General features: G+C 49.0%; 1 protein-coding gene across 3 annotated transcripts in view; it reads right to left on the bottom strand.

The window, feature by feature from the left end:
• Nucleotides 1-6,497: 6,497 nt before the first annotated feature.
• GOSR1 (golgi SNAP receptor complex member 1) overlaps nucleotides 6,498-26,257 on the bottom strand; it is a 50,733-nt gene continuing 30,973 nt past the window's right edge. For 2 of the 3 annotated variants that reach the window (XM_079955874.1, XM_079955875.1), the window contains exons 7-9: nucleotides 20,577-20,606; nucleotides 12,170-12,252; nucleotides 6,498-8,769 (exon numbers count right to left, since the gene is read on the bottom strand). In XM_079955874.1, coding sequence (XP_079812000.1) covers nucleotides 8,645-8,769; nucleotides 12,170-12,252; nucleotides 20,577-20,606 — 238 coding nt within the window. In that variant the 3' untranslated portion in view covers nucleotides 6,498-8,644. Of the gene's footprint in view, nucleotides 8,770-12,169; nucleotides 12,253-17,953; nucleotides 18,093-20,576; nucleotides 20,607-26,257 lie in introns of those variants that run through there. The other variant, XM_079955876.1, reaches the window with a different exon arrangement.

Here is a 26,257-nt window from a genome sequence, read left to right as displayed (position 1 = left end):
ATTGGAAGAACCATTGTTCACAATAGGTCACTTTTCTCCCAAGAAGGAAGAGGAAAGTGTTGAAGACTTAAGGCTAATTCGCAGGTCACAAAGAGCCACAAAAGGCAGACCTCCAAAGAGATTTGCTGATGTTTGCTAAGATAGCAGTAACAGCTGTTAAAAGCTCCAAAAAGGTATTTGAACCTTCAAGTTTCCAAGAAATCCAGGATTTGGATTCAAAGGAAGCTGAGCCATGGTTAAATGCCATGAAGGCTGAGCTTGATTCCTTGGAAAGGAACAAAACATGGGAACTTGTTCCAGTAGTTCCAGGAATGAAACTGCTTGGAAGCAAATGGGTCTTCAAAGCGAAGACTGATCAAAATGGCAAGATAGTCAGACACAAAGCCAGATTGGTAGCCAGAGGTTTTGCACAAGTACCAGGTGAAGACTATCACGAGACCTACTCACCCACAGTGAGGTATGAGAGCATTAGGCTTATGCTCAAGCTAGCTGCAGAGGAAAATCTACACATTAGTCACCATGATGTGAATACAGCTTTTCTGTACAGATCCCTAGATGAATCACTTTATATGCTTCCACCTGATGGCGTACAGGTAAAACAGGGATTTGTTTGTGCTCTGAAAAAGTCCCTTTATGGTCTCAAACAAAGTGCATGGTGTTGGCACACAAAACTCACTGAAGTATTGTTTTCTCTAGGTTTTAAGCAAGGGAAAGCTGATCCATGTGTATTTGTCAAAGAGGAGGGGCAAAAGAAACTGTATTGTTTGTTTTATGTTGATGATCTTTTATTCTTTTGGGAAGATGTCACAATGTACAATAACGCCCTAGCTCAACTGAAAGAACACTTTGACATGAAAGATCTTGGTGAGGTAAACAACTACCTATCTCTTGAAATAGAGAGAGATCAAGCTGGTAACATTCTAGTACACCAGTCACGGAAAATTGCTGATGTGTTAAGCAAACTAAACCTGATGGATGCTAACCCTGTAGACACACCGATGACAACAGGTTATCAGGTAGATGACACTGAAGAAGCATTTTCTGACACTACACTGTACAGAAGTGTGCTAGGCAAGCTAAACTTCATTGCCAGATGTTCAAGACCAGACATTGCTGTTAGCTGTAATTTGCTAAGCAGACAAGTCAACAATCCTACTGTTAAGGATTGGAAAGCTCTGAAACGCGTAGCGCGGTATTTGAAAGGCACTATGCATTACAGACTGAGATTTAACAATCAGAAGTCTGGTGGTCTTGAGATATTTGCAGATGCAAGTTTTGGAAGTGACACTACAGACAGGAAAAGCACGTCTGGAGTTTGTTATATGTACAATCAGGGTCTATTTGATTGGTCATGCAAGAAGCAAACAACAGTTAGCTTAAGTACTTGTGAAGCTGAACTGAATGCACTGTCTTATTCACTCAAAGATTGTGAATGGTTGTTACAATTGTGCAAAGACATGAAAATTCCTGTCAAATGTCCAATCCAGGTTTACCAGGACAACAAAGCATGTTTGGCTTTGCTGAATTCTGAAGGTTGTAAGCAAAGCACGAAGCACTTGCAATTGAAGTTGCAACATGCTAGAGAACGTATTCAGAAGGGACTCGTAACGGTGTCCTATATGCCAGGTAATGAAATTCCTGCTGATGTATTGTCCAAGATTGTATCAAGGGATCAACACTGTACCTATGTGCAGAAGTTGGGTTTGTACTGATATTGTACGAACACGCTGCCCAGTGATGTTCACAGAAAGGGGGAGGATGTTGGTTTCTGCTCTCTTTCACTGTGCAGCGAAGTGCTTGTCACGAGACAGGTGTTTACATTCCACAGTCAGTTGCTGTTGGGTTTTCCCACGGGAAGAGGAGACTGGATGTGACGTACACTGGTTTCCTGTTTTTCTCAGTTGTTCTCTCCATGCTTTTGAGGGAGAGGATGCTTTCTCTGCTCCGGCAGAGGCAAGATGTTTTTCTGTAATCTACCAGCTTTGAAGTGTAAATAAAGTAATATAGAGTATGTGGCACGTACTCCTCATCATTCCGCTGTGCACGGGCTACTGCAAATTCAACACTTTTAACATACAATTAAGGTAATAAGAGATACCTTTTACATTAAAGGCTCAAGGGTGTTTTTTTAAAAAAAAAATGATGTTAAGGAATGACAAAATAATCAAACAAGGGAGAGGAGGAGGAGCAGCAAACCCAACCCAATTCTGTAGCCAACCTGCAAACCATGTAACCACCACCAGGCATTATATAAGCAACACACCCTCTCAATTCATTTGGAGACATTAAAATTAACAGGTTAAAATGTCTTCAGGAAACAAATGTCTGCACAGAGGCAGAAAACCATCGGCGAAGGAGCGATACCGGCCTTCCTTGGCAGGAAGATCCAAAGTTGTCCTTATCTTATGAACATGAGGACTAGAAACTTGGATTTTAAACACAAACAAATCCCGTCCCCCGCACCTCCAATTGCTAAGAAATTCTTAAGATTCAAAGCACAGAGGCTGTGTCCTGAGAGGCTGTTCCAATTCTTTCCATGCGTTTGACCTGCTTTTGACTCTCGGCCACGAGAGGTTCCCCCTGTGGCTGAAGTCAGCCTGGGAGGTGGGATTTGGGGAGCAAGCCCAAACTGAAGCACGAGAGAAGGATTGGACAAGACAGGATGTAATCCCAAGGAGCACCCTCACCCCCCACCCTCCTTGGCTGGACAGCCAACACACCTGAGACCAGCCAGGCAGGTGCAAAGTGCTGGGCTGCTGGAGATCAGAGCAGCTGCAGAGGCCAGCTTCTTCCACCTTCTATATTATTAATAAATACAACAACCCAATGGGTCCCCATGAATAATAGATCCCGAACGGAAGATGATTTCCCCTTTGCAGGAGTACATTTCCATCAAAAAGTGCTAAGGCAGATTCATTCATTTCTTTACACACATACTCGCCTCCCCCTTTTATTTTGCTTAATTGCCTTTGTGTCTTATTTTAGATCTAGAACCAGCTTGCAATTATTTGACCCAAGCAGACCTGAGGGGGGAGGGAAAGAGGGGATTGAAACAGCAGAACTGTGGAAACAGTGAGATTAAGGAGAAGACCTTGAGGACACAGCAAGCCTTCTGGATTATTATTATTATCAAATTTCTTCCATCTGAAGATCACAGGGCAGTTTGCAATAGAAAAGCACCAAAATACGTTATCAGTATCATTGCCAGTTGCTGGAAACCAGCAGAGAGCTCTTGCGCTTGGGTCTTGCTTGTGGGGACAAAACTTTTCACGACTCTCTCGTGGCTATGGTGACTCATTTACTAGAAGTAATGCTCAGTGGTACCTTAGTACTTGAATGGCTTGACTCCCAAACAAATCGGCTCCAAAACGCCGCAAACCCGGAAGTAAGTGTTCTGGTTTGTGAACATTTTCCAGAAGCTGAACATCCGACGTGGCTTCTGCTTGAGTGCAGGAAGCTGCTGCAGCCAACTGGAAGCCGCGCCTTGGTTTTCAAACGCTTTCAGGAGTCGAACAGACTCCTAGAATGGATGAAGTTCAAGAACAAGAAGTTCCAGAACCAAGGTACGACTGTACTTGACAAAGCCCCTTAGAGCGAAATATACAGGAGGAAAAATGTACAGGAGGCCTCTGCAAGATCTCACGTGGCATCCCACTGGAAATCAGAATTGATGCTGGTGGAAGGCACACCCACTGGGGTGGTGGCTTCACCCCACCTAATGGTAGGGCTGGCACTGTTCCTATTCCTGGTTCAGCTATTGATGCCGCTGGTGGTTGTGCTGGTGGCTGGGCCCTTTGGAACTGGTAGGGCAGAAGAGAGGGAGACCAACAGTAGGGGGCACCAGATCCAATGGGAAATGGAGACACTCCCTGGCCCGGTTAGAATACCAGAATCATAGAACCACAAAGGTAATCTTGCGACGCAGAAAACTTTTGCCCAACGTGGGGCTCGAACACCCAACCCTGAGATTAAGTCTCATGCTCTACTGACTGAGCTTGGGTTGTAGGTAAGGAAGAAAGCTGAGGTGGGGATTGGATGAGTGCAGGCTGAGGTTGGTGGGGTAGCACCCCCAATTGCCCCAAAGAACCAGTGGACTGGTCCTTGACACATCCATATAAATGGATGGATGGATACATATCCCACCTTTTTCTCCAAGGAGCTCAAGGTAGTGAACATGGTTCTCCCCCTCTTAATTTAATCCCCACAACAACCCTGTGAGGTAGGCTAGGCTGGGAGGCAGTGACTGGCTCACGGTCGGCTAGTTAGCTTTGTGGCCAAGTGGGAATTTGAACCCTGGTCTCTCGTATCCTCGACTGACACCCAAACCACACCACCACCACTCTGCAGCTGCTCCGTCAAGAGAGCGGAAGACATCCTTGCAAAGCCCGACTTCAAACGAGCCTTCTTGTGGCTGGAGGACCGGGCAAAACTCGAACTCGCTACCCGCTCTCTGTGCTCAGTTACCAATGCATTTTTCCTGGGCTGCAGCAGGCTGTGACTAACGAAGGGTGCGGTGGAAGCAGCGGCGTTTGTTGGGAGGCGGCCACAGGGGAGACATCACCCAGCACCGCTTCTTTGCTCCAGAGCTGCCGGGCCTCTTCTGGGAGGCAATTACACCTGCCCAATTTGCAAGAGCAATGGCCTTGCACTGTGTGCGCTCGCCCCAGGATTTCCCCGCCCGTGGGCAGGAAGTGGAGAAGGCAGCTTTCAAAAGGATGTGAGAAGAGGATCAGAGTTAAGGTCTCTCCAGTTTGACGTCCCGTTGCCCCCAGGGGCAACCAGGGGCCTGCAGGAAGGTCCCAAGCAGGCCGTGAAGGCAGCAGCCCTCTTCTGTCGCTGTCATGGTATTGAGGGATGGACAGCCACTGAGGAAAGGGGGTTCATTTGGCTGCCCCCAAACTCATTGCCTGCTTGCCTCTCCTTGCCATCTCAGGTGGCAGGACGCAGGTGGCGCTGTGGGTTAAAGCCTCAGTGCCTAGGACTTGCCGATCGAAAGGTCGGCAGTTCGAATCCCTGCGGCGGGGTGCGCTCCCGCTGCTCGGTCCCAGCGCCTGCCAACCTAGCAGTTCGAAAGCACCTCCGGGTGCAAGTAGATAAATAGGGACCGCTTACCAGCGGGAAGGTAAACGGCGTTTCTGTGTGTGGCTCTGGCTCGCCAGAGCAGCGATGTCACGCTGGCCACGTGACCCGGAAGTGTCTCCGGACAGCGCTGGCCCCCGGCCTCTTAAGTGAGATGGGCGCACAACCCCAGAGTCTGTCAAGACTGGCCCGTATGGGCAGGGGTACCTTTACCTTTACCTTTAATGAGAACCTGCTGGATCAGGCCAATGGCCCATCTAGTCTAGCATCCTCGTCTCAACAGAGGCCACTTCTGGGAAGCCCACAAGCAGGACTCGGGCACAAGAGCTCTCTCCTTTCCTGCAGTTTTCAGGAAGCATGGCTGCCTCTGTGGAGGCAGAACACAGACACCATGGGCGCGTAGCCATCCTCCATGAATTTGTCTTATCTTCTTTTAAAGCCACCTAAGTTGGTGGCCATCACTGCCTCCTGTGGCAGAGAGTTCCATAGTTAAATTCTGTGTGGCATGAAGAGATCCATTCTTTAATCCGTCCCAACATTCAGCTTCACTGGATGTCCACAAATTCTAGTGTTAAGAGAGAGGGAGATAAGTGGTGGCACTGTGGGTTAAACTACAGAGCCTAGGACTTGCCGATCAGAAGGTTGGTGGTTCGAATCCCCACGATGGGGTGAGCTCCCGTTGCTCGGTCCCTGCTCCTGCCAACCTAGCAGTTTGAAAGCACGTCAAAGTGCAAGTAGATAAATAGGTACTGCTCCGGCGGGAAGGTAAATGGCGTTTCCGTGTGCTGCTCTGGTTCGCCAGAAGCGGCTTAGTCATGCTGGCCACATGACCCAGAAGCTGTACGCTAGCTCCCTCGGCCAATAAAGCAAGATGAGCACCGCAACCCCAGAGTTGGCCATGACTGGACCTAGTGGTCAGGGGTCCCTTTACCTTTACCTATTCACTTTCTCCATGAAATGTATTTAAGGTGTCCATTGAGAGGGATATCTGGCCTCTAAAAACCATTTCCTTCAAACCCACAGCTGACAATGCATAGTCAGTTTTCCATGAGCCAAACGATACGTCTGGCAAAATCGCACAGCACAGATCCTGTAGGAGTGTGTACCAGTACAGATTTCAGCCGGGGAACTCGTTTTCGTTCTTTTCAATGGCTCCCCACATTTAAGAAGTAACAAACCACCCTGCACATTGAAAACTAGAGGATCAAGGATTTAATACGAGCTAGCTTTCCACAGGCAGGAAGTCTCTGTGTGTATTCTGAAACATGGAACATTCTGTTACATACTGATGTCTGGGCACCCTCTCTAGCTGAAAGACATCGGTTCTGTATCTCCTTCTCCACTGCTCCTACCTCCCCACGAGGTACGCTCCAAATAGTCTTCCGCTGAATCTCAGGGAGGGGGAAAAGAACTAACAATTCTAAGATTAAATAAATGGATTTTATTTAGGATAGTGCTTAACTTATTACTTTGCCAGCTACAGAAAGCAACCCATTCCTTCCCATCTCAGCAGAGTACAACCACCGTCGACATGTGGCCAAGAAGTACAGAAGAAAATAAGAGAGAATCCAGGGGCCATCCTTTCCAACTCTGGTTGCAGAAATTTGATAGCAAATCCACTTAACTGCCCTTTAATCTTCCCCTTCGCCATTTCCCAAGTCAACAGTTTGTATGGATCCGAAGATATTTCTCTACTATCAACCATCTGTCCGCTCCTTGTAGGCAAAGGATATAAACCCTGTAATTTTTTTGTTTAAGGAGATCAGCACTAACGGTTAAACGCCTTCAAAACCCAAACAGGATCAACAGTTAAATCAGCTCAAGGAATTTGGAGCATCTGTAAAACGACAATTTTCTGAGTCCATCTAAACAGATCATATATTAATTCCAATGGTTCAGGTTTGGGTGTTGTTGCTTTTTGCACAAGGTGAACGGGATATGGTCTTTGCTGGGCCCAGAAACAGGTCACTTGGAAGCCTCTAAGTTAAAGCAGTGACTGATGCAAAGTCTCTTGATCAGCCTTTGCCAACCTGGTGCATCCAAATGTTTCGATGGCGTGCCATAGTCCAGAACACCTGGAAGGAAGGGCACCAGGCTGCCACAGGCTGCTCTAGTCCGACTCCCCACTTTCGCTAAAAGAATGGGCGGAACACGGAATCCGCATTTGCTTCTATGAAAAACGGCGATCTCTTGTCTGAGTCTGGAGAGGCTGCCACAACAATTTGGTAATTTTTTAAACCTATTTTTCTTTTTTAAAAAACCCCAAACCCCTGGAAATCCAGTGTCTGTTGTTAGAACAGGAGCAGGCTGCTTTAGGACAGGTTAGGAAGCCCAGGAGAAGAGAGCTCACAATCTGATTTCTTTTCTGGTGTGCGAAGGTGACATCTGAAGAGAAGACTGATTCATGCCGGTGAGGACAGAAAAGACATAAAAATGAATGCATCTGCAGCCATCCCACCCTCCCCACAACGTTGCAAGATCCGAAAGGACGTGTGTCTCTCTCATTCTTAAGTCCTTTAAATAGGAGCATGGCCATCTATATCTCAACAGTTTTATGAAGAGAGATTCCAACAACACACAAAGCCCTTCTCCACGTCAAACATGATGGCCCTTATGTGTTCCCCTCATGCTCTGACTGTGCCTTCTCCCCGCCCCCCCAAAAAAGAATGCCACATACATTACAGTAGAAAACAATGTTTAGAATAGCTTTCCATCTAAATTAAAATAGATTTTTTTTAAAAAAAAACGGGCCCTATGTGAAGCCCTGGCCAGAGATATGAGTCAAGATGATAGGCTTTGGTCGCTCTCAAAAGTCCCTTTCTCCAAAAAGGGGATTTTATATCCCTCGCCCCACCCCCAGAGGATCTCCCCCTCTTCCTTAAATCCACCAGGAATCCCTCCTGAACATGCACAGATTGGTGTGCTGTGAAAAGGGAGCCAAGCAACTGGATCTCTCGCAGGGATCTCCAAGAGGCAGGCGGCGGCTCAAAGTAACGCAGGAACAATCGAACGGCTGGACCAGGCTAGAATTATTATATATATATATTTTTAAAGAAACCAGATGTCTTCAAGCTGTATTCATAATAAAACCAGCACATGCTGGCTTGAAGCCATCTCAAGATCTCAAAACATTTGAGAAAGGCTTGACTCGACATTTTATGGGCAGGTGGGTTTGAGAAAATTGGTGATGGATCTTTTTTGGGTCCCAACCCCACCAAAATATGGTCCTAGGTGACACTAAAGGTGGCAGCGTTGTCACGCAGGTTAACTCACCTTGAGCCTACGCATATGTGTGTTTTTTTCAAAAGAAGGGAAGCATTAATGCACATGTTTTGAGTACAACCATAACTGAAAAGAGATGAAGGGGGAGACACCTCTGGGGGTTGTGGCCGGCCTCAGAGAGAGGGAGCGTGACCCCCCCATGCCGCCCTCCTCTCTGCGTGACCCTCGGCTTCGATTTCACCAGAGGGGGGGCACTCCAACAGTCTTTGCCTGCCTGTCCCTCCCAGACTAGGCAATGGACACCCCCCCTCCAAGCTCAGAAGTCTCTGTGCAAAGTGTCTCGTCAATGGAAAGCGTAGAGTAACAAGAGGATGGTGCAGATCCCGATAACGCCGCCCAGGATGAGGGAGTCCCGCCGCTTGCGGAAGTTGATCCGCTGGATCAGGCTGTTGACAGCTGGAAACCGGTCTTTTTTGGGGGGAGCAGAGTTAAGGTGATCATTGCGCCAAGGAATGCATTTTGTCCAGGGAGCGTGCCCTGAGTGTTCCTTTCCACTCCCTCCCCGTGGCCCCTTGCAAGGCTACTGGACCTCAGTGTCCACGCCTGGAGGAAACATAGAATTGGAAGGGACCCCCCAAAGGCCATCTAGACCAACCCCCTGCAATGCGGGAGTTGCAGCTGAAGATGCCCTGCCAGATGGCTACTCGACCTCTGCTTAAAAACCTCCAGCCACATAAACATTCATGGCTTTGATATTCAGGCGCATCTACCCCTCTCTCCGTCCTCCATGCAGGCAAGCAAAGAGGCATGGCCAGTTCAGGGACACATTTCCAGGCAGCCAGAAACTCTCAAGGGAGGGAGAGAAGGAGGGGCAGAGAGGGGTGTGGCCTGAGGAGAGGAGGTGTGGCAAGGGAAGGGATGAGAGGTCTGAAGGCCAGAGGCTCCCCATCTTGCCCTGAAGCTACCCACTTCCTCCCCTCCCCTGGACAGGCAGCCATGCTTTCAAAAGCTCTACGATGAGCAGAAATCCAACCAGTGCAGATACTCAATCACAGAAGGGCCCTTTTTGATTCAGAAGGATTTTAGGAACTGGATACATGGGGTGGGGAGGGGCAGATCAATGGGGTGGCCAGCATCTCCCACCCTTTCTTCCTTCACCTCAAAGAGAGTGTAAAGCAGGGCTGGTGAATGGCATGGCTTGGGGAGAATCATGGGGGGCAGGCAGAGAGGCTTGGAGGGGGCCGCATTCAGCCCCCAAGGGTCTGAGGTTCCCCAACCCAATCCATGAAGATTTGAATTTTTAATATGAGCAGAGCATAAGGGAGGGGAGAAGGGGAAGGGAACATGTCAGAACCCTGTCCCCAAGATCATTAGTCATCAAAGAGGGGAAGGAAAAGTCCCCAACTGCTGAGATTAAGGAGAGACATGTGGCTTTAACCGCTTAACAGCTTATTAGTGGGACTGCAATTGTTTTTTTGTCGTCAGAATAAAAGAAAAGGGGGGAGCAATAATGAGAAGGGGGGTGAGGAAGCTTAATGCTCACAATTATGCAGAATCCTAGTATTTAATCTTCCTAAATGACTGGCTTAGTTTGTGATACAGAGGGAGCTTAGTTGCTTTAGATAATTGTTTAGAGACCATAACAACTAACCGAGGGGGGGCGGGGGGAGAAGGAGGGAGGGAGGGAGAGAAAGTAAGATAGCATATACTGAACATACGTAGGCCAGGGAATCAGGGTGCAAAAAGAAGAAAAAGAAAATGTGCCCCAGTGGTTTACTTCCAGTGCAAGGGAAAAGCATTATAAACACCCTTAATAGACATGGCTTTCCCCATAGGGAAGAGCAACAGTGCCCTTATGAAGGGGACAGGAAAGATGCCATTAGACTACAACACCCATCATGCTCTGCCACCAGCCATGCAGGGGACAAGGGGAGTTGGGAGTCTGACAGCATCTGTGGGACCACAGGTGTCCCTGTGCTTGATGCACAGAGAGGGATTCTTCCAACTCCTCCTCCTTAAATGGGGATGCGGAGTGGCTGTGGCCCTCCGGATCTTGCGGTACTACAACTCCCATCATGCCCTGCCACCTGCCGCAATGGGGCTGCTGGGAGCTGTAGGCTAATGATGTCCGGAGGGCCACCTGTCTCTCTCCATCCCTGCCTTCCTAGATTCCCTTGCATGTCACGCAGCAAGGATGCAGGGCTTGGGGAATCTCCTTTGCTCTGGGCCTTGCCTATGAGGGGGCAGTTGGAGTTGACAGCAATGGTTTCGCAGCTTTCCCTGCTGATCAGAAGCACCGGAAAAGGCTGCACCTTCTGCGGGTCTTATACCTCCTTCCCCAATAATATTTTAAGGGCAATGCTAATAGCCAATGTCGCTTTGTTTGTGCCCGATGCTGGAGGGGGGGGACAGGACGAAGGAACGGGGAAAGAAAAAGAGAAGCCTGAATGAAATTTACGGTTCATCAAGCTGCGCATCTTTGGGAATGTGATCTGTCTAATCAAATGAGGCTTAATGCCTTTTCTTTGGGCTCATGCAAGGGAGGCACTGAAGGCGCCCCAGCAAAAGCTTTGTTCTTAGGCTTGGGGAGCGAAGAGGAACAAGGAGAACGAGTCAGGGTGGGTGGGGAGACACACAGACCAGGACAGGAACGAGAGCAGCCTGGGGGATGCACTGAAGTTGCAGCAATCTTCCGGTTGGCTGCAGGAAAGGGAGGGAGAGGCAGATGGAAGAAACCCCTGCAGAAGACTCTGCCAACCTTGCCCCCCCCCAGGACTTGGACTATAACTCCCATTAGCCTGGAAGTGCCAGCTGGGGCTGATGGGGTCCAAAACATGGTCGCTTCATCAGGGGATGATGGGGACTGGAGTCCAAAATACGGCTGTTCCAGCTAGGGCTGATGGGGGTTGTAGTCTAAAACATGGCTGTGCTGACAAAGGCTGATCGTAGAATCAGTTGGAAGGCACCACAAGCCTCATCCAGCCCAACCTCCTGCATTGCAGGAATCTTTTGCCCAACACAGGATTCGAACCCACAACCCTGAGATTAATAGTTTCGTGGTCAACCATGGGAGCTTGCAAAGGCTGACCGAAGCAATTTCCTTTGGTGTTTGTTGGAAAAGTTTGCTTGTCCTTTAGAATGCTTCCTCCAAAGGCGGGGGGGGGGTGTCAAAGGAGAATTCTCACGATCCCTGTGGAGATGGGTTGGAGAGAGTGGGGATCTGGAGCTAGACGAATTGGCAGAGGGGCAGGCGGAGTCTGGGCAGCATGAGAGAGGGGTGAAATCGGGGCAGTGCCAGTCATCAAGAGGAGCCCGACCCTGGGGAAGGTTCAAGCAGCGGGGTCAGAGAGGTGACCCCCCACACCCCGTGATATTGGACACCTCTAGCCTGGCCCTCCCAAAGGCCCTCCCCCCCTGTTGCTGTCAGCCCCTTCTGCAAGTAAGCAGCCTCCTTGAGAGCAAGTTGGATACTGAGGTGGCGACTCCATCTCAAGGACATGGGGGTGCCAAAGCCATGATGAACAAACCTCACATGCCCAGCCCAGGAGTCACCATTTGCTTGCCCAGAGTAAAGGTGCCTGTTCTATGCCATGCTCAGGCTGGTGCCCGCCCCGCAGGGGTGGTGTGCACCTTGCTGGATCAATGTCTTGGCTCATACTTTGCCACCCAGTTCCCCTTCTGTGCCTTTAACCCTCGCCTGGGGCACTGCTCAGATTCATGCGTTAAATAATCTGGCAGGAACAGAAACCCAAGTTTGAGTTATTTCACCCGGCAGAACAAGAGTCTTGCTACGTGCAAGTAAGTGAATTGCAGTGAATTGCAACGTGGGGATGTTTGAAAGCAGAACCGGCTTTCTTTGAAAGGATACTGGCCAAAGTGTTCATCTTGCTCTGTATGGACTTCATCATCCCTCGTTGAGAGGTCATGTTTTCTTTCGTTGCCATGGCAATGCTGGAAAGGAGGTGGGTGAGCAGAGAGAGAGAGAAAAGGAAAGAAAGGTAATGTCACTGGTACCCCAAAGAACTTGCAATCTGATATAACAAAAAGCTGCCACATATATATATGTATGGATGCAAGTGGAAGCATGTTGACAAGTACAAGCTGAATACGGTTTCAACCATCATGGTTTCCCGCTCCCCAAAGAATTCTGGGAGTTGTCATTTGATGAGGGTGCATAGGAAATGCTTCTGCTAGAGATCCCAAGGACCCACTTGGATCCCGGGGTTTCCTAAACAGAGGGGATAGCTGTTAAAACCAGCAGAAGGCCCCACAGCAGGTACCGTCTCGTGTTTAAAGCTCCATGAAGGCGTTTCTTTTTCAAAGTTGGAAGCGGTCTAAAGTCTGCTGCTTATGACAAGAGGAGGGACCACAGAGGGTGAAGAGAAGACCATAAGCGACTCAGAACCTAGAATGTTTTAAGGATGCAAGCAAGCAAGCAAGCAAGTGAAAGCAAGCAAGCAGGGGGCGGCCACAATAGGGAAGGAGAGAGGCGGTGGCAGCTGGGGATGATGACAGTGAGAAGGCACTTTGCTGAGTGACAGGGAGTTGTGCATGAGGGTGTCAAAGCCAGCCCTGGTTGCTGTGGGGAGAGGTCGTGCGAAGCACAACTTGCGGACAGACTGGGCAACACAAAAGCTAATCAGGAGCGGAGAGGGAGATACAAACAGAGGAAGCTGCCTTATACTGAGCCAGACCATTGGCCTATCCCACCCAGGGTTGTCTGCACTGGCTGGCAGCAGCTCTCCATGCTTTCAGGCAGGGAGTCTTTCTCACCAGGCCTACCTTGAGATGCTGCTGGGGTTTGAACCCGGGCCCTACAGGGATGGGGAAGAATCACTTTGCTGAATCCTGCTCTCTCTTATTTCTTGAGGTTTGCTTTGTTTCGGAAGTGCTTAGCCATGTTAAGATGCGGCCTTTAAGTTGGGGCAAACCCCAAGGCAGGTGTATAGGAGGTTGTTGGGTTTTTGTATGTGTTTTTAAAAATGGGAACCTCTGTATACGCAGCACGGCAAATCGGTGTTTGTTTCCACAGCTACCCAGGCCCAAGGGGAAAGAGAGGCAACCCGCTGGCACTCATGGGAGCCCTCTTTTGAAGATCAGGCGAGCAGGGGACGGAGGAAGGAAAACAAAGAAGCAGAAAGTCTTCTCCTTCTGTGGTGTGGCAAAGAAAGGGATTCAAAAGGGGATCCTCAAAGCTGGAGGAGCGGCCAGCAAATGCACAGGAAGCAGAAGGAAAAGGGGTGAAAACGAGAAAATAAAAATGGGAGACAGGAAGGAAGGAAATTCTGCAACACAGGGAGCAAGAGGGAGAAAGAAAGGTTTGTTATGCTGCTCTGTAGCACTGGAAAGTGCATTTCCTGTGAACCCAGGGACACAGCAAAACCTGGGTGGATTTGTTGCTAAGAGAGTATCAGGTGCAAGAAGCTGCCTCATTCCAAGTCAGACTCATTCGTCCATCTAGCTCAGTATTGTCCACACTTGACTTAAAGAGGCTCTCAAGGGTTTCAGGCAGAGGATCTTTCCAGTCCTGCTCGAAGATGCTGGGCATTGAATCTGGGGCCTTCTGTGTGCAAAGCAGATGCTCTATGCCGCTGAGCTATGGTCCTTCCAATGCAAAAGGAGAGCTTTATGTGTTCCACCTAGCACTGTCTGCACTGACTGGCAGTGTCTGCCCAGGGTTTCAGGCCTGGTCTCCCCAGCCTTAGCTGGGGATTTCTGCATGCAAGGCGGCTGCTCTGCCACGGAGCTATGGCCCGACTTAGAAAGTCAGAGAAACTTTGCACTGCCGTGAAATAAACAACCATAATTGGCTTTACGTAATTGGTGAATGACAGCAAGTGATTTATGTGATTGGCTAATGAAAACCTCCACTCAGACGATAACACTTCCCAGCCTAAGTATCCACCTTCTTTATGTAAGAAAACCAGAAGAGCTTGGCTGCTGGATCAGACCATGCAACAGCATGCTCCCTGTTTATGAGTCTCAGACTGAGATACAGCGGAATACTGCCTCTGGCAGAGAGGGAGCGTAGCCATCATAGTCAGTAGCCATTCATAGCCTGATCCACCATGAATCCCCCCCATCCCCTTTTAAAACCGTCCAGCTTGCTGATCATCACCTCTTGTGGCAGTGAGTTCCACAGTTTACCCATGCATTCTGTGACAAAGTCCTTCCTTCGTCTCCCTTGAATCTCCCAGCATTCAGTTTCAATGTGTGACTTTCTGGGGTTCTAGTATTGTGAGGGGGGAGGGAGGAATTCTCCCTACCTACTTTCTCCCTGGAGGAAAAATTTATTCAGCTTCCCTGCGTTATCTTTTTGACCTGAGCTATAAAGGAACCCACCTCATAAGGTTTTCCTTTCACCAGAAATCCAAAGCATTATCTTTTCTGCCTACTGAGCATACAAATAATAAAGGTTTGTTCTGCTGGCCAATATGGATTTGCGGCAGCCCATGTAGGGACACTAAAAATTTTTTTTACAGAGAAGTCTTCCCTCAAGGGAATATTCAAAAAGCCCCAGAACTGAGCACAGGTCTTGCCAGGGAGACGTGGTGTGACATTTCTGCATTTATAGGTAAAACATAAACTTTCATCAAGGGGAGAGCATGACTAGACTAAATTATTTGCATCCTAAAGCAGAAAATTCACTCTGATGCTTCTGACTTTTGCAGATGGAGTATAGAATCATAGGAAGCTGCCTTATACTGAGTGAAATCACTGGGTCCATCCAGCTCAGAGTTGTCTACACTGGCTGGCAGCAGCTCTCCAGGGTTCCAAGCAGGAGATAGTTTAAACTTGGGAGATGCTGGGGACTGAACCTGGAAAGCTATGGCCCTTTTCCAAGAGAGGGGCAAGTGGTGTGAAGAAACCAGCCTACTGAAGAATTACAAGAATTACAGAATTGCATCTGTTGCTCCACCCACTTCCACATCTAGCCCCGCCCACCACAGGCGTGTGGCCCTCAGATGGTTGCCCAGGACTGGATGTGGCCCTCATCTGGAAAGGGTTTCCCTGAGCAAGGGAGCTGCCGTTTTCTGCCCAAGAAATGCATAATTGTTGTTGTCCAGAACCACGATCCTTACCCTGGGCAACTGAGCGGCCCCCGATCTGCACAGGGCTGGGTTTGGGGGCTTGCAGAGGCAACCCCACGACGCCCTGCCAGCCAGCCGTGCGGGTGGGAGGGCCCTGAGCCAAGCGCTAATGTTAAATACATCTCAGGCTCGCTCGCTGCAAAGGCCGCCGCAAGCGCTCCCCTCGCTTCAGCTGGCGGGGGGGGGGGCAGGGAGGCTGCCAGATGCTTTTCTGTTGCATTAAAAAGGAGAGAGAGGGAAAGGGGGGGGGACACCATTAAGGAAGAGAAGCTTGAAAGGAACCTTTTCCGACAGCTGCTTAAAAACCTCCAGTGAGATGCTTGGAGCAGCAGAACCGCCTTCTCCAGCACCAACCTTGCAAAACGGTTTCAGAGCAGCAGAAAGGGGCTGAGTTTTTCCGCTGGGGGAGGCAGTGGGAGGAGGAGGGGGCGAACTCCAAGGGCCAGTGAGTAAGTACCAGCACAGAGCCCCTGCTTGGCGTGTTAGGCTGCGTCCCCAGAAGCAAAGTGCTCCAATCAAGGGAAGTAATAGTCCCACTCTGTTCTGCCTTGGTCAAACCACACCTGGAGTAGGGATTCCAGTTCTGCCTACCACAATTAAGAAGGATGTTGACAGGCTGGAAGGTGGGCAGAGGAGGGCGACCAGGACGGCCGTGGGCCTGGAAACCAAGCCTAAGGAGGAACGGTTGAGGGAGTTGGGGATGTTTAGCCTGGAAAAGAGGGGACGCAGGTGGCGCTGTGGGTTAAAGCCTCAGCGCCTAGGGCTTGCCGATCGAAAGGTCGGCGGTTCGAATCCCTGCGGCGGGGTGCGCTCCCGCTGCTCGGTCCCAGCGCCTGCCAACCTAGCAGTTCGAAAGCACCTCCGGGTGCAAGTAGATAAATAGGGACCGCTTACCAGCGGGAAGGTAAACGGCGTTTCCGTGTGCGGCTCTGGCTCGCCAGAGCAGCGATGTCACGCTGGCCACGTGACCCGGAAGTGTCTCCGGACAGCGCTGGCCCCTGGCCTCTTAAGTGAGATGGGCGCACAACCCCAGAGTCTGTCAAGACCGGCCCGTACGGGCAGGGGTACCTTTACCTTTACCTTTTTAGCCTGGAAAAGAGGAGACTGAGAGGAGATAGGAGAGCCATCTTCAGCTATCTGAAGGACTCACATGGAGGATGGGGCAAGCCTGGTTTCTCCACTCCGAAGGATAAGACTTGAACCAGTGGCTTCAAGTTACAAGAAAGGAGATTCCAACTAATCGTCAGGAAGAACTTTATGACACTTAGAGCTGTTTGACAGTGGAACGGTCTCCCTTGGGAGGTGGCGGACTCTCCTTCCTTGGAAGTGTTTAAGCAGAGGTCGGATGGCCATCTCTCTTGGATGCTTTAATTGAGATTCCTGCCTTGCAGGGGGGTTGGACTGGATGACCCTCGGGGTGCCTTCCAACTCTACAATTCTACGATTCTATAATCCCCAGTGGCACCTCCAAGTTAAGGCTGGCAATGTCCCTCCTGCCTGACATGCTAGTGTTACGCACTAAACCTTCCACACCTGCATTTGACCATGAAATACCTCTGTTTGTGTGTGCAGTAGAAACTGGTTTGGGAGCTGCACAGTCAGGGGAAAAACAATGCTGTCCAGGGTTGTAAAGACTGCAGAGATAATAACTAGGTGCACTCTTCCCACCTTGGATCAAATCTATGCTTCCAGGTGCCATAAGAGAGCTGCAGAGAGAGTGCAGGATAGTGCGCATCCTGGAAATGATCTCTTTCAGCTTCTGCCTTCTGGAAGAAGGTACAGGGTTATTAAGACTAGGACTAGCCGCCTGAGAAACAGTTTCTATCCAAATGCGATTTCGGTTTTAAACGCAGTGTAAGGTAGTCTCTACGGGAGTATATTGTATTTAATCATGGGGTATTAGAGTTTTTAGGGGTCTAACCAGGCTGGGATAGCAGGCTTGTTGGTTTCTGAATGTCTGATGTAGATTTTTTTCAATTTCGTTGTTCTGTATGGGATAAAGATTATCGTATCGTAGCTACTGAGGGCAACTGGGGCACTGCCCCACCAAGGTGATTCTTCTTGCCTTCAGCCAGCCCCACACTTGACTGCCTCTTTACTTACAACCAACCCTCTGGGGCTGACCTTGCCCACCAGCTCCCTCCTCTTCCTCCTCTGTGTTGCCCCTTGTTACCTCTGGCACAGCCCACTGTTGGCATCCCTGACTTCCGTCCCACCAGTCTCAATGGCGCCAGTCACTGCTGAATATAACTGGGGTGGGTGGGGAGAGTTGAACCACTCGGGCTGTTGCCCAGAGCTAACAGAATTCTCTCACTAGGTCACTCTGCTAAATGCCACACCCTGGTACATCCTTCTCCAATTTTCAGGAGGAGGTTTAATGTAGCCTGAAGAGCTGAGAGAGATCACCCCTCCAAACCCCTCCAATTTTCTCGGGGTTTGCAGCTAAACAGAGCCACAACGAAGAGTGCTCCTCCCTTCAAAAATCCCCCAGCAGTCATAAAACTCTGGAGGAGGCAGCGAGGAGCCTTTCTTGATGATGGCGCACAGGAATTTCTGCTTCATTTAGGTGGCGCATGGAGCGTAACCGGTCATTCGTTTTACTTCATTTCAGGGAAAGCTGACATAACAAAGGGGAAGGGAGGAAGGAGGGAGGGAGGGGAGAATGAGGACATGGTTTTGCAAGAGAAAGCACTTCCAAAACTGCTCTTTTCCACGGAGTTGGCAATGCAAGAGAAAAGTGAGGGAGGGAGGGAAGGAAGGGGAAACGTTTGTTTAGGATGCTGGAGCTGAATTTCACACGTGCAATAATTTGAAAGTAAATTTATCTCACTAGGATGGATTGAGCGGTCTTCCCCAAATTCCTGCAAGACAACAGATCTCAGAGGAACAGGTGAAGCTTTCTCATCCAGTCAGCTCATCGGTCCTTCTAAGCCCAGTGGTGTCCACCCTGAAAGGGAACGGCTCCTCAGGGTTTCAGGAAGGGAGTCTTAACAAGCTCTACCTGTCAGGGATTGAACCCAGGAGATTCTGTGTCCACAGCACACAGCACAGTTGACCCCTGAACTATGGGTCTTGCACTAAAAGCAAAACAAGGTTCAAGTCCTCATGGTTCTAAATTAAAGGCTGTCTTATACTAAGTCAGACCTTCAGCCTATCTAAGCTCAGTATTGTCCGCGTTGACTGGCAGCAGCTCTCCAGGACCTCAGACATTCCCAGCTCTAGCTCTGCAAAGCAGGCTGTGTACCACTAAGCTATGCTTCTTTCCCTAAAAATGAGCTATGATTCCAGTTCTCATGATTCTAAAGAAAGGGATAGTTTAAACAGGAACACAGCAAGCTGCCTTATCCTGCGCCAGACCACTGGCCCATCTATCTCAGTATTGTCTACACAGACTGGCAGCAGCTCTGCAGGATTTCTGGCGTTCTAGATGCCGACAGGGACTGAACCTGGGACCTTCGCCGTGCCGAGCTCTTACCACTGAGCTATGGCCCTTCTCTAAGGGCTCTGTCGCAAATCTCCTCGGGACCTGTGGAAGACTCCTGGGGCAGATCTCCAGTCTCCTCCTGCTCTCCACTCCCCAGATTACCATCCGCCTTAAACAGATGATGGAAATGCACCAGGAAGGCCAGGGAGCCAACCATGCTCCAGTCACCCAAGCAGCCGTAACTCAACGCCGCTCAGGCTCTGCATCACCTCACGTGCTCCCACTGGGTGATGACAGACAAGAAGCTAATTAAGAGACGGGCGAATTCCTAGTGGGTACAATTCCCTCAAGCAACAGCAGCAGCCGCGCTACCACCAATTAATCAGATACACAAATGTTTGCAATTACAGTGAAGAAAACCGGGGGGGGGGGGGGGAGGGAGAGAAGAGAACAAAAACATGGGCTTTGTTCTCACAGGGTGTTTTGCAGAAGCCACACCTGAAACGAGGACATGAAAGTTTCCCTCCCTCTCTCTCATCCAATGAAGCTGAATGTTGGAAGATTCAGGAAAGGTTAAAAAAAAAAGCCCTTCTTCACAGAGCATGGAGTTAAACTGTGGAACTCACTGTCACAGGAGGCAGTGATGGCCATGAAAGACGACTGCACAAATTCACAGAGGGAGAGGGCTATCAATGGCTATGAGCTATGATGGCTATGCACTGCCTTCACAACTGGAGGCAGCCATGCTGCTAAATAAGAGAGAGAGAGAGAGAGAGAGTGTGTGTGTGTGTGTGTGTGTAATGTAAGTAGGCTGCAAATTGAAAAGGCAACGAAAACTCAAAACAGAAGGTGATAGTCTGAGTAAAGAGGGGAGCTACCTCTCACAACTTTGCAAACACCTCTGCCCCTCTCCGGCAGCTGCTGCTAATCTATATTTAAAACACCCTCAAATTGCCTTTCGGCTGCCCAGCAGTGCTGAAGGCATCACGTGACATGACACTGTGCATTTATAAGATAATAAATGAACGTTCAGAAATAAAACAGGAGGTCTGAAGAACAGAGTCCAGAATGAAGAGCTTTGGAAAGCAAACACTGGCTTTGCCTCCCACCCAAGGCAAGCAGTGAAGTCAATTTGTCAAAGTAACAAGGACTCAAAGGTCATTTAGTCCAACCCCCCTAACAATGTTTATTTTGTTGAACTACGTCGATGTTGCTTTTTAAAGAAAAGTTATGACTAAAAGTGTCAAGTGGCTGGTGGCAGTATTTAATTTTTCCTTTTTTATTTTGATACGTCAGTGACTTAGAAAAGATCTACAAAACGTTCCACTATCCTGGTTATTGTGGGGGCAAATGTCTTCTTTTTGGGGGGAGTGGGAGAGATAGTCAATCAGCGGCTCTTAGGCAATTAAGTACCTGGGAAAGTAGCTTGATAGCACAATGTTCTGGTTGACAATGTTCTGGTTGACACAGCCATAGGTATAACTATTACCCTAAAACCCCAGTGGAAAAATTACTCCAGTTGTATAAGAAATTTAGTGGGCAGCTATATGGATTAGAAAACTATCTCCATCGATCTCTGCACCCACCAGAAGTGAGGTGGCTGGTTGATGGCTGGCATTAGGACTCCTCAGAAATTGTATAGAGGCTAAACTCTGAAGCAGGGAGGGGTGAGCCTTGCAAGTCTGATTCTACAAGCAGGTAAGTGCAAAATGCATGAGCTTAGAAAAAAGACGGGTATGAGGTGGTAGCCTGGGTCTTACCTTATTGTCTCTTCTACCAGCCGGTCAGAGCTGAAACAAAAAAAAAAAAGGGGGGGGGAGTTAAAAGAAATAGAATTTTATACATCACAATTTCTACACAGTAGAACTATATATATATATATATATATATATATATATATATATATATATATATATAAATGTCCAGTAGCAGCTTAGAGAGCAACTAAGCTTGTTCTTGGTATGAACTTTCGTGTGCATGCACACTTCTTCAGATCATAGAATCATAGAGTTGGAAGAGACCACAAGGGCCATCGAGTCCAACCCCCTGCCAAGCAGGAAACACCATCAGAGCACTCCTGACATATGGTTGTCAAGCCTCTGCTTAAAGACCTCCAAAGAAGGAGACTCCACCACACTCCTTGGCAGCAAATCCCACTGTCAAACAGCTCTTACTGTCAGGAAGTTCTTCCTAATGTTTAGGTGGAATCTTCTTTCTTGTAGTTTGGAACCATTGCTCCGTGTCCGCTTCTCTGGACACTCTGGAGAAAACAACCTTTCTCCCTCCTCTATGTGACATCCTTTTATATATTTGAACATGGCTATCATATCACCCCTTAACCTCCTCTTCTCCAGGCTAAACATGCCCAGCTCCCTTAGCCGTTCCTCATAAGGCATCGTTTCCAGGCCTTTGACTATTTTGGTTGCCCTCCTCTGGACACGTTCCAGTTTGTCAGTGTCCTTCTTGAACTGTGGTGCCCAGAACTGGACAAAGTACTCCAGGTGAGGTCTGACCAGAGCAGAATACAGTGGCACTATTACTTCCCTTGATCTAGATGCTATACTCCTATTGATGCAGCCCAGAATTGCATTCTGGAATTACCGGTACTTGAATAATTCCTTTCTTGAATAGATTTCTATACACACAATCAGAGCAGCTTACGACAAAAGCAGGAAAACAGAATGGCTTACTAATAGCTCAACTGTCAAAAAATCCTTTCCATATACAAGTTTGGGATTTCGGAGGAAGAAGTGGGTTCTGCTCTCCGTTGACTAATGAACACTCTCTCTTCTATTTATCCCCCTGGCAGCTCTTCTGTGCTTTGTCAAACGGTCTGCAGGGGCCATCAACCATACAAGGCTGACCCAATCTATCAAAAGGTATCTCAGATTTTGTCTTCCAGTGTTCGAAGTGTTAAAAATCGCCTGCTTGACCAGAAATGCTGGAAAAACTACAAGGAATCTCCCCCTATGTGAGTTGCATGAATGGCAACGCAGGATACAGTGCACAATTTGATATGGCCTGACTGCTACTGCCACAGGAAGGGTTCAAGTTGGTATGAATGTAGGGGCCTGCTGGATCAGAAGAAGATGAAGAAGAGTTTGGATTTGATATCCCGCCTTTCACTCCCTTTAAAGAGTCTCAAAGCGGCTAACAATCTCCTTTCCCTTCCTCCCCCACAAAAACACTCTGTGAGGTGAGTGGGGCTGAGAGACTTCAAAGAAGTGTGACTGGCCCTTCAAAGAAGTGTGACTGGCAGCTGCATGTGGAGGAGCGGAGACGCGAACCCGGTTCCCTAGATTACGAGACTACCGCTCTTAACCACTACACCACATCAGGCCAAAGGGGGCTCATCTAGTCCAGCGTCCAGATCTCACAGTGGCCAACCAGGTGCCCCCAATGAGAAGCCCACAAGCAGGACCCGGGTACAACGTTTTCTTCCTCCCCAGACCCCAAACTCTGCAACAGCTTGCCTGCTGATTTCAGCCTGCTGCTGAGCTCCGAGAAAGAGCCCGCGAGCCCCCCGAGAGCAGGATTCCGCCTCCAGCTTGCAGAGAAGGAGAGAGAGAGAATCTGCTCATTTGATAAGTTTTACAAAAAGTTTCCCCTCGCTGCCGCCACCCCTCCCTATCTCAGCGCATGGATTTCCACATTTAGCAGAACGCTTCCCTAAGGCAACATAACTTTTTGCAGAGTCCCCGTCCCCCCCCTTCCCACCTGCCCCATATTTTCTCAAAATATATTTAAACCCCTTGCAGGGAGCAGATGCCAAAGCAAGATGCCCACATTTTATCTAATTTAAGGAGTGGAACGGAGGAGTGGAGAGGCGGGGGGGGGGGGGAGAAACCCAACAGATTCCTACTTTGGAATGCATGGCACCCCTGAGTAATATCATGGAAACGCATAGAAAAGGGGTCACAAAATAATAATAATACAGAAAATAAATCAAGGACGGTATGATACAGAAAAAAGACAACATTGCCTCTCTGTATGAGTTACTGTTCTGAAAGTGTCTCCCCAATACAGAAACAGGCGGTTAGGGTCCAACCATGTGAACACCCACATACAGTGGTGCCCCGCAAGACGAATGCCTCGCAAGACGGAAAACTTGCTAGACGAAAGAGTTTTCCGTTTTCGAGGTGCTTCGCAAAACGAATTTCCTATGGGCTTGCTTCCCAAGACGAAAATGTCTTGCGAGTTCCTGCGGGTTTTTTCCCCTCCCCCCTTTTTTCTAAGCTGCTAAGCCGCTTATCCGCTAAGCCGCTAAAAGCCGCTAAACCACTAATAGCGCTAATCTGCTAAGCCGTCAATGGGCTTGCTTCGCAAGACGAAAAAACCGCTAGACGAAGAGAATTGCGGAACGGATTCTCTCCAGCTAAAATGAAGATTAGGTGACCTTCCTCTGTTTGGAACCCCAGAGAGCTGCTGCCAGTCAGTGTAGACAACACACAGCTAGCTGGACGCAGCATAAGAGGTAGCTGAGTGGAAGAGCACCTACTTTGCATGAAGAAGGTAGGCATGTTTAAAGCACTCTTGTTACACCACTTTAACAGTCATGGCTTCCCCCAAGGAATCCTGGGGACGGCGGTTCGTTAACCTCACAGCACCACAATTCCCAGGATCCACAACAAACTACAGCTTCCAGGATTCTCCATGAATTTTAAAGTGGAGTGCTTCAAAATGGATGGGCAAAGTTCACAGGCTTGGGCCTCGTCTACATGACCACACATTTTTTGATCGAGATTCTCAAAACAGAAGCATTTGAGGGGGGGGGGTTGCACTGCAGGTGGACTACATGACCCTTGGGGTTCCCGTCCAACTCTAGAATTCTTAACATTTCAGACAACTAATGGCAGACCTAGATTTCCAGGTGCCACGGGAGACGCATCACGTGCTCCGTTTGATCTGGAGCTGAAATGCTTTTGCAAAGTACACGGGGCTGGTGACACAGCCCCAGAGAGAGGCCTTCTCGGTAGGCACCCGCATTGTTTTAAGATCAAGAGAAATAAACAAGCCCCATATGCACTAATGGAGTAATTAGCAGCAGCGTCAAGAAAGCTGGGTTTATATTTTCAAAAGGCAACAGGGCAGTGGGTGGGGGAGAGCGAGGAAATCCGGGCCGTTTTCCAAAACCTTCCAAGGAGAGTTTGCGGCTTGAACTTTTCCGAGGAAAAGCACAAAGCTAGACTATGGAGCTCACTCCTGCGGGGGGCAGCGAGGACCACCACCATGGATGGCTTTAAGAGGTAAAGGTAAAGGGACCCCTGACCATTAGGTCCAGTCGTGGCCGACTCTGGGGTTGCGGCGCTCATCTTGCTTTATTGGCTGAGGAAGCCGATGTACAGCTTCCGGGTCATGTGGCCAGCATGACTAAGCCCCTTCTGGCGAACCAGAGCAGCACACAGAAACGCCATTTACCTTCCCGCCAGAGTGGTACCTATTTATCTACTTGCATTTTGACATGCTTTCGAACTGCTAGGTTGGCAGGAGCAGGGACCAAGCTACAGGAGCTCACCCCGTCGTGGGGATTCGAACCGCCGACCTTCTGATCAGCAAGCCCAAGAGGCTCTGTGGTTTAACCCACAGCGCCACCCGCGTCCTGGCTTTAAGAGAGGACTAGATAAATTCAAGCTGTCAATGGCTACTAAGCATGGCAGCTATGCTCCGTCTTCACAGTCTGAAGCAGCAATTTCTCAAGACTGGAAACCACAGGAGGGGAGAGTTGCTCTTGGGCCCAGATCCTGCTTGTCGGTTTCCCAGAAGAGGCACCTGGCTGGCCACTGTGAGAACAGGATGGTGGGCCTTTGGCCTGATTCAGCAGGGCTCTTTTTGCATTCTGGAAATTGCTAAGGGCCAGACCTTCTAAAACAGCTAAAAATGGACTGATAAGGAATGGATTTGCCATGTGCTCCAAACATGCAACTTACCCCTCCCCACCCTCCTCCTCCTTCTTTTACCTGGCAAGACAGATGGAGAGCTGACAGAAACATTTTTTAAAACAACAACAACACGCCTCTTGGAAAGGGATGGCGTATAAAGATGCTGATGCAAGCTAATGGCCCGGATCCAAGAACAGCAGCAGCCGGCGTCTTCCAAGAAAGATGACCCAACACAAAGCACCTTGTTTACAGTCAATCGTGGCTTTGAAAAGGAATTCCCGAAGAACTGTCTCATGGAATCATAGGGTTTGAAGGGACCCCCCCAAGTCATCTAGTCCAACCCCTCGCCATGCAGGAATCACAGCTAAAGAATCCCTGGCAGGTGGCAGTCTAACCTGTTTAAAAACATCCTTTGAAGAAGAGGCCATCACCTTCTGAGTTTGTCTGGCTTTTACCATCACACGGTTCTTCCTAATGTTTAGTCGGAATCTCCTTTCGGTTTGGATCCTTCCCTCTGGAGCAGCAGAAAGCAAGCTTGCTCCATCTCCCATGTGACAGCCCTTCTGATGTTTGGCTCTCATATCACCTCTCAGTCTTCTCTTCTCCAAGGAGAACATACCCAGCTCCCTCAACCATCCCTACCAAGGCTTGGTTTCCAGACCCTTCAATGAGTTCGACAGGGTTGCCATATTTCAAAAAGTGAAAACCCGGACACAAAAGTTGCAAAATAATCTGCAAAAAAATCAACACTTGTTTTCCTGGACATTTTTTGTTTCCAAGACATTTGTTTCTGATGGACAAATCCCAGATATGTCCAGGAAATTCTAGACATATGACAGCCCTAAGTTAGACCTCTTAGACTCATGTTCCCTTTTCAGCTGGCACCAATCAACTATAGCCCTCCAGTTCACTCTGTCTGGCCCTTGAAACTCTCCACAAGCCATGCCCTTCTCTAGCCCCGTTCTGCATCCTGTGCGTTTTTACCTGGCTGCCAATGTGTCCCCGAAGCGTGACGGACCTCGTCCATTCTCAGTCCGCTCACCATGAGCTCTGACAAGGCCGCACCTCATTTCAATCCTTTGCAGCCGTGGTTCATTTATTAAGCTTGCAGTTCTATCCTGCTGTTCCTGCAACAGGGAGAGCACTTGCCAGCAGAGATTCTGCCAAGCCTGCCTGCGGAGATTCCTGGACGCACCCAAGCCCCAGACCACCGCTCCAGCTCGGATGCTTGAAGGAAGATAGTCCAGCCAGGAACCCTATGAACAGAGGATGCTCCCACTCTCATCCTCACACACTGGGTGGAGCAAGAAAGTGACAAGTACATTAACTGTAACCCCGTGGTCTCTGAAATAATGTTATCTCTCTTTCAGAAATTGAATGTGTGGGGTGAAGAAATACACTTTGCCCCCCGTTATTGCCTGGTGCCACCAGCTGGTGTGGGCATGTCCTTGGGGCCATCAGAGCTCCAGGGCTTAGTGCTGCGACTCCTGAAACAATGTAAGTGATACATCATCCCATCGCCCAAAATATCCACAGAGCCGACCAGCGACAATCCTCATTTA

Source organism: Podarcis cretensis (assembly GCF_951804945.1).
Source record: "Podarcis cretensis genome assembly, chromosome: 15".
NCBI lineage: Eukaryota > Metazoa > Chordata > Lepidosauria > Squamata > Lacertidae > Podarcis > Podarcis cretensis.
This window is presented reverse-complemented; position numbering and strand designations above follow the sequence as displayed.